The 9146-nt window shown below is 40.6% G+C and overlaps 1 protein-coding gene across 1 annotated transcript; it reads left to right on the top strand.

Annotated features, from left to right (window-relative positions):
* Positions 1 to 4143: 4143 nt before the first annotated feature.
* On the top strand, positions 4144 to 6947 carry LOC311061717 (putative 2-ketogluconate reductase; the record flags this gene model as incomplete). Its single annotated transcript, XM_084080406.1, has 6 exons — positions 4144 to 4215; positions 4689 to 5070; positions 5237 to 5408; positions 5880 to 6058; positions 6186 to 6282; positions 6791 to 6947. 6 exons carry the CDS (start codon positions 4144 to 4146, stop codon positions 6945 to 6947), a joined length of 1059 nt encoding a protein of 352 aa, XP_083936532.1.
* Between the last annotated feature and the right edge of the window lie 2199 nt (positions 6948 to 9146).

Raw genomic sequence — 9146 nt, 5'->3', positions numbered from 1 at the left:
CTGTCTGGGGCATGTGATTACAACATTTTTGGGTTGTCTGTATGTGTTTTGAAATGGCATAGGGCAATGGGGAGAAGAGATGAAATAAAATAATGTTAATACATCATTATGGCCATATAGACAAATCTTTGGACGGTGAATACATCGAAAAGTAGTGTGGCATGTTGTTTTTGCATTTTCACTCCCAAGTAGTCATATATTGACACTTGGTCAACCATATCTTCTTTATATCCTATTTGCATCCCTGTTGTGTCATCAGCTCATCACAAGGACAAACATGACATTGCAATGTTATTATAGCCCATTACAGTACATTGCAATATGTTGCATGATCCTCCCAGCTCCAATGTCAGTAGATCCTGCATGTAATTCTGAACAGATTCCTGAAATTCACTGTTCTGTGTAATCTGCATAGTACGGTTGTTAATTCCTTGTCTCAATTATATTTGTATCACCAGTCAATCAAAGGTATGGGACACACAAATTAAAAGCCAAGGTGTGTTGAGGTTGATGTGGGATCACACGCTACAAATTACAATGCCACAGAGATGAATCTAAGGGATTCAGTATGTCCTGTGTGTGTGTGAGTGTGATCTCTGTTGTGTTCCCACATGATGGCAGCAGGCAGCACCTGTGGGAGGGGAAATCCTCTATCTACCCCTAACTGTGTGTGTGTGTGTGTGTGTGTGTGTGTGTGTGTGTGTGTGTGTGTGTGTGTGTGTGTGTGTGTGTGTGTGTGTGTGTGTGTGTGTGTGTGTGTGTGTGTGTGTGTGTGTGTGTGTGTGTGTGTGTGTGTGTGTGTGTGTGTGTGTGTGTGTGTGTGTGTGTGTGTGTGTGTGTGAGAGAGAGAGAGAGAGAAAGAGAGGGAGAGAGAGAGAATTCGACTTACTAGGCTCCTCCAGGTAACTACAGGGGCTCCTCCACAGAGAGTGAGGGGACCTGCTAGCCAACATCCCCTGTGACCTCAAATTGATTCAAATGAGTTGTATATAATATTATTATTCAGTGTATAATGTAGGCCTATTTGTAATTAAATGATTACGGTATATATTATTTTTCATGGTGTGTCACCATGGTGTGACTGTCATTGTGAAAATATTTATGTAATTATTTTCAATCAGAGACTGGTCAGGGAACAGCACATTGACTATATCCACATTGACAGTTTAATCTGTGATGCATCAAAGATTTTGCCCAAAATAATTTCACCCTCTATACTTGGCGTAAACCTGTGATGTGGCAATTAAGTTGAAGTTTGAGAATAGATAGCAACTGAAATCTGATTCCAAAAAGCTTTATCATGCAAATAAGCTGAGTCACATTCTGAACATGGGCTACTGGACTCACGTCATCAATGTATTAAAGAAGGTTGACTTAAGGACTCAGTATGGCCTGTTACTCAATGTCCCTTGAGCTGCACCATCTGTAAATTGTCACCTGCCATTGCCCGACGGCACACATCATGTACCATCTCTCATGAGCCATAACAAGAGACTGTGGCAGAGTTTTATATAGCAGCTGTCAGGCTGCTGAACAAAACCTACAGGTGCTTAACTGATTTGTATTTTACTGACGCACTTTTAATCTGTTTAGGACTTCCATTTGGACTTCTAAGCAACATGATACTGAAATTCACTATACTGAATGCACAACATGTGATTTAGGACCTTTTTTAATTACAAGATACTGATTTTAAGAGTGATAGGGTTGGGGACAAAATCAAATATGCGAGAAGTATGTATTGTTGCCCAGCACCTGTAAATTGTACTTTTTGGATATATCCGTGCTTCCCTTTTGACTTGGACTCTATACAAAATCTAATATCACAATATTTTTGACAAAATATACCTTTATATCGATATTTTGACGATAATATCATATTATGACAACAATACAAAATTAATTTAAATTTTGTAAACATTGTCAAATACAGCAAAAATAGCTGATCTAAAAGCTCACAACACGTTGTGATTGTTGACAATTTTTGCAAGTATAAAATAAGGCTTACGTGATTAAAACGTTAAGAGTAGCCAGGATGGAGAGTGTGTGGAGAGAAGAGGAGGTTAGACGGTCTGGAAGGACAGAAAGACAGGGGACAGACAGACATGATGGGAAGATGTAATAAGAGGGAGCTACAAAGATGTAGCCTGAAGCCTGACATTTTTAGGATAGGGGTAAGATGGTCTGGACATCTGGACAAGTGAGATGTAATAGGGCAGTACACTATCCATATCTGTTGGGGTAAGATGGGGAGGGGGAGTGGTCAGAAACAGGGCGGGACAAGAAGAGGATGGGAGTAACAGACATCTTGTCCTAAGCTCATCTGCTGGGAGCAGTGTGGTCTTATGCAACAGTAGAACAACAGGTAAGCTGTTGATTTGTTACCGCACATGGCTGTCTGTGACGCTTTGGTCCTCCTGGGACATTAGTACGACAACACTCTCTCTTCCTACCTGTGGATTAGAACCCAGGGCACCCACGTGGAAAACCAAACATCTACCTATGAGCCAAAGGAAAACACCCCGTGGCCAAGGGAAATATTGGGCTTCTAGGCCAGATGCAGGGCTACTCTGCTACCCTAACTACACTGACAATTCATAGTGTGCAGACCATGAAAGTAAATGAAACAAGGAAGGAAGGAAAGTAAGGAAACAAATGCCAACAATGTATCCCCGAGAAAATAAATAAAGGTTGAATGAATGAACACACTCATGTTACAAACTTAAGTTAACACCACCCCAAATTAGCCTGAAAGAGGTAGAGACCAGACTTATTGGATCAGTTATGGACAACTCCCTATAAAACAACTCAAGTTAACCTTGAACAAAGCACCCAAGTGTTCTAATGGACCTTGTTAATTTAAAAAAGACGATATTTTGCTTCATATTTCTATTTAATTTCATAGTTACCAGACACTGGGAGATCATGATAACTAACAAAACAAGATGTAGTGCATAACTAGATCCTTGGGTCACCTGGAGCAGAGAGGTCAATATAGCACTGCCATCTAGTGGTTGTATGTATAACTGACTGAATTGAATTACCGGTATGCTAGTGCCTAGTAAATGTTTTCTTGGGTTGGAAAGATTTTCCTAAGGGCCAGTGCCACTATTAAGAGCAAGACCTCTGAAGCTTCTACATTCTGATTCAAAAGGTAAGAAAACCTTTTAAAACTTTGACAATATAGTTGCAATGTCAAAGCATTTGTGAATGCATTACTAATATGAAATTGATTATTTTCTTACTGTGCTTTTAAATAGGCTAACTCCAAATTGAATCATGTTAATGTTTAATGTGATTTTATTTTGCTGTGGCATTTTTAAAATAATTAATTTGAAACTTTAATAGCGGATGTGTCTAACCAGAATGTTCCGGTGTGCGGGGAGACTGGGTTCCAGAAGCACCCTGGATTTGTATGGTGAAATACACACAGACACTTGCCACTTGCCTATTAGAAACTAACCATGACTCAAAATATATATTTTTTTAATCACAAATAGCCGAGTTAGAATTCAAAACAAACAAGCAATTGTTAAATGTCTGACATAGCCTACTTTAAAATAAATTTAGACAAAGCACTGCAAAACAGAATGCTTGCAACACTCCAGATTAAACACAAGGTCCACAGCTCAACAATATCATGAAACTGAGTAACAGCCAGCACACAATAAACGTCCTTTTCACATACATAGTTTATTTACCTCTCCATGGACAGACAATGTTGCTCTGTCCATTTATTGTGTGCTGGCTGTTCTCTCAGTTTCATACTTTAAAATAAATGCCAACTAAGTGCCCTTTTGCTGTAGACCAGGTCTTTGTTAAAAAGTGATGTATTCAGGTTTGACTTTATGTGATGATTTACAAACATAGGCCTACACTGAACGTGTGTTAAAACACAAAGGTCATAGCCGCTCTGAAGTCTGAACTGCGTGCACTGCACGTTAAACCACAAAACCAAGCTCTGGGTAGAAGCCAACTTGATTGGTGAATGGGAACCCACTGCAAAACTGTACAAAGATCGCAGTGCGCTAGGAGCGTACTCAGCACAGCTTCCCACAGTTAGCTATAGGCGACGGATTTACTAGCCTATTGTATGACCTCCAGTACGGATGGAGCCATGCAGGGTTGACTGCACTCTGAGCCATGGATTCACAGGAGGAGAACGGGACAATGAAATATTCTTCTTACCTGCTGGAGATTCCGAGGCCTGAGGAAGTAGGAAATTAAAAAAGTCATAAATGGACTCTAATTGTTCATTTGCCATTATGGCACTATAACATGACTTGATTATCAAATGTTTTTCTGGTATGCGATAGAATGTATCTTAGCTCAGTTGGAAATAATCGTAGTCGTCACGTCACCTACTGTATGGAGCTTCTCAAAAACAAAGCTGTTGTTAAGTTCACTGCACTTATTTCTCCTTGGGTTGGAGTAAAATACCAACAGTGCTGATACTGTTCAGTTTATTACATTTTGTTGGCTTAAACAGATACATTAGCATCACAGCACAAACGTTAGTACATATGGCGCAATAGATTTCAATATGTATACATATTATTTGTATTTGTATGTAAATCTGATTAGAAATATATTTTGAAGCCTGGGCACAGATTTTGTGGAAATGTATAGGTTCTAGTGTCCTACTACCCTGGTCCCTTTGTGATCTGATTGTACCCTCTTCCCTCTAGATAACTGAAATGGCCAAACCATGGGCCTTGATCTCAGAGGTTGGGGGAGAGCAGGGTTACCTGGAAGAGCTAGCTGACCTGGTGAAACAACACTTCCGGACAATTTGCTACAGAGAACTTTTGCATGATCCCCAGCTCTATGCCCCCAAAATTGAGGCTATGTTTATTTGGAAGTTCAGCCCCGTGGCAGAGCCCATATTGCTTCAATCTCTCCCCAACTTGAAGGTGATAGCTAGCGGCGGAGTGGGCGTAGACCACCTGAACCTGCCCTTCATCGCCAGTCTTGGTGTGAAGGTGTCCAATACCCCTGGTGTGGTCAGCGCTGCCACAGCAGATATTGCCATGGCTTTGCTTCTTTCATCGGCACGAAAGATTTTAGAAGGTAAGATTGTTGCTTGACTCGCTTCAAAGAAGCTTCTCTTAAATTCAGTCACAAATCCACTCTGCCAATAACCAAAACAAGCAATAAGGCTATAGCTTTTTGAGAATCCTGTTTTCATCAAAACATTGTTGGAACACATCTTTTTGGTCCATTTTCTGGTCCATAGGTCACCAAATTGCTGTGGATCCTAGGACCACCCACATACCACACAGCCTGATGGGATTTGAAGTCACAGGATCCACTTTGGGAATTATTGGGATGGGAGAGATTGGCTACAAAATAGCTCAAAGAAGCAAGGGGTTTGAGATGAAAATCCTTTATCACAATCGAACCAGAAGGTAAATAGTCTCATTTAGCAAGACGTTTGGAGATCTCCGCCTGCCAAAACATCTGGAGCCTTCTAAATTCAACAGCGGCAAGACAAACCTTCGCCTACTGCTTTGAAAAACAATCCTGATACCATCCACATATGAAGGACGACCTAAAGACTTTGCATTGGTTCTGCAATGCGGTTTGTTTTTACATTTTTAAATAGTTTCCACCTAGTTCTAGCCCCTACATTGAATTTAGATGTCACCAGATGTTTCAGTAGGCAGCGATCTCCAGAAGGTAAAACACAAACTAAAACATAGCACACATTTGACCAGGGACGGAAAGAGTACTAGAATATCCTACTCAACTGCAAAGTGCAAGTACTCTTACTTGCATTGAAAAAAGTAAAAGGAGAAACGTACTTCTTTTGAAAACAGTTACTTTGTTATATATGGTAACAGTTAACAGTACCTGTTTTCTCTGGGTGCTCTGTTCAGAAGCGCTGAAGATGAGATGATGATGGGTGCCAGTTACTGTGAGAACCTGGATGACCTGCTGAGGAGGTCAGACTTTGTTATGGTGGCTGTCAACTTGACCCCTCACACTGTAGGTCTTATTGGACATAGAGAACTGTCCCTCATGAAGTCCACTGCAACGCTGGTGAACATTAGCAGAGGTTAGCATTACTCTTCTCCCTCAAAAGTCCAGATGTGTGATTTGAACCTTTGTGATTGAAGGATTACTAGTGATTAAGGTAAACCTAAGTAAACGTTGTCCTAATTATATATTTGAATGCTTCTCAGGTGTAGTTGTGGACCAGGATGCTTTGGTCAAGGCTCTCGAGTGTGGAACTATTCACGGAGCAGCATTGGATGTGACTCACCCTGAGCCATTACCGAGGTCTGCAATATCTATTATTGTCCTTAAAACACACACACACACACACACACACACACACACACACACACACACACACACACACACACACACACACACACACACACACACACACACACACACACACACACACACACACACACACACACACACACACACACACACACACACACACACACAGCAAAAGTAGGAGAAAATATACCACACACAGTAGAACACATTTTGGCTATTCAGTATGATATATCACTGGTGGTGGCTCAGGCAGCTAATGCATTGTCTGCATAACTGTGACATTGTGGGTCTCAATTCTGTTTCATCAAAAAAATATAATCTTAAATACTGTATTAGTCACTTAATCAGTGACTGACCGTCTACACACAATAAAGTCCTCAGTGTTCATTTATGTAATTGTACACTCTCTGAGTTAAACAAACATTCACGATTTTATTGTATAGCACAAAAAAGAAATCCTCCTCGCTTATGTTTTAAAAGCCTGCTTTCTTTGACACAGGGACCATCCACTCCTTGGCCTCCCAAATGTCCTAATAACCCCTCACATTGGGATCAATACCTATCAGACTGCTAGGAAGATGGTGCAGAAGATGGTGGTGAATGCTCTGGCTGCAGTAAATGGTCTGCCCATGCCAAATGAAGTGAAACTCAACTGAGGGGGAAAACTGTCATTGTATCAGTTTATACACACAGTGCAAGAGCTACCTCAGGTTTTGTGTCTACTTAAAGCAGCTTTAGTTCCTGACTTTATTAAATAGCATTTGTTATGCTACATTTTGTGTGTTGTTATTTCTTATACTATCTTTACTAGACTGGTGCTCTCCTTATTAGGGGACCATACACACCTGGAACCCCATCCCACAGGTTGGGAATTGCTGCTCTAGAGATGTTCAGTGTGATCGTGGCCCTTTATAGATTTATAAATTACCTTAATATATTTATATAGGCCTATGCCCTTTATAGATTTATTATTTACCACATTTCTCACATCGGCCTGTTATAGCACCACCAGGAGGTGGAAAGTGTGAAATTCATTTTACATGTGTAATTCGCGACAGCTCCGTAAGCTTATTCTTCCTTCACTGGACTGTAATTATTGGCATTGTCTGGTGGAGGTTTACATTTTTGAAATCTTTTTTTTATATTAATGTTATATTGTTAAAATACGTGGTACACTGACTGTTTCAGCACCATGGACAGCACCAGAACCACTGTCCTTGGAGCTCAAACTAGAAACACACATGCTGGAATTTTTTAAAACATTTAAATCACTTTATAACCACAATAAACCTATACACATTGACTATTTGAAATTAGTGGATGCGCCGTTGTTAGCTTAGTTTATGTGCTATTCCTTAAAAATCTAGGAAAAAATGAAACAAGTGAAATACACACAACTTGGCGGTCATTGACATGAAAAGTTAGAGGTGGGGCTGGAATCCCAGGGAGCCCTGGCCTATCCTACCCCCCTCCCCACTCTTATCCCCCTCTCCACTATACGGATTTGAAAAGCTCAAGACTTGGGGACTAAGCTGGGCCATCAGGTGTATGGGGAACATGGGCTCCGTGGGGATATAGAGAGGGTCAGGTGAGATTACGCTACAGATGTATTGCTGTTGTTAGTTTAGACTCTCTCCTGTGACCAAACCGGTCACAGGAGAGAGCCAACAGTACATAAAGCAGGGCAGGACGTTCACAGTTCATTCCTTCTTTCTTGTCACAGAGAAAGAACAGAACCGAACCTGCAGAGAAGACGACTCATCCATTATTATGGCTGTAGTTTCACTGTTGTGGTCAGACTTGGTGGAGATGGAGGAGTGCAGGGAGGAGGAGTGGAGGATGAAGGAGGATGAAGGAGGATGAGTTGGAGGCCATTGAGGCAGAGAAGGAGAAGAGGATGGAGGAATGGGAGTCTCTTGCGGCAGACTTACTTTCTCTCCGGAAGGTGGAATAGAAGGAGACTCTGCAAGAGTGGGAGAAGGAGGCGAGCCGCGAGGGTATTTTGGGTCGACCAGTTTGGTATTCAATTCTGTCACTCCTCCTGCCTGCAATCTGCTCTGCCTCCTACTGAGGTCACTGTTGCTCCATCAAATCCTGAACCAGTTGAGTTGATTTCCATCTCTGATCATTATCACCACCTGTGTCAGATGTTGTTTTCTCTAAACTTTTATGATTCAAATGTCATCTATTACTATTAGCAGATGAGACTGACAAGCTGGTCAGCAAGTAATGATTTTGACTGAACATTAAATTTGTGTTGAGTTATTATTTGTATGTATTTATTATTTCAATATAACATGTCCAAATTGCTCCAAATAGTTGTTAGGTTAATATTCTGCTTTCTGGCTATGTTACATACGTATTTCTGTAGATTATAGGCCTATTTATTTATATTTGGTCATATTTGACATATTTGGTTAATTTGATAACTATTTGATACAATGCTATTTGTTGCGTGGTTAATACATAGGTCTGGAAGATACATTACCTTTAATCTTCTCAGGGCCATTTAGGTATTTTGTTAGCCACCTCGGGCTCTGCCCCAGGACCATCCACGCTGACAACTTGCGGATGCACACTATAGTTTTGGAGTTGCACATCTCTATTATGTTAAACATCTTTGTAAAACTGCAAGCTGTACTTTCTCTCTTTTTTTTCTTTTTTAAATATAAAATCTCAAAGTATAATGTGGGCATAATAGACGTTATACAGCCAAATATGGCATTACAATAATAAGTGTTATTGTAATTGCGTAGTGTTATTTGAATTCATTCAGGCACCTAACATGAGTACTAAAAGATGTTGTGTCATCAACAGTGGACCGCTATGTGAGTTTTCTAAAGCCCAGGCTGGAA

The sequence above is a fragment of the Gymnoscopelus microlampas genome, assembly GCF_963454915.1.
Source record: "Gymnoscopelus microlampas genome assembly, chromosome: 15".
In the NCBI taxonomy this organism is placed as follows: Eukaryota; Metazoa; Chordata; class Actinopteri; order Myctophiformes; family Myctophidae; genus Gymnoscopelus; species Gymnoscopelus microlampas.
The sequence above is the reverse complement of the archived record's forward strand: the minus strand, read 5'-3'. Positions and strand labels throughout refer to the sequence as shown.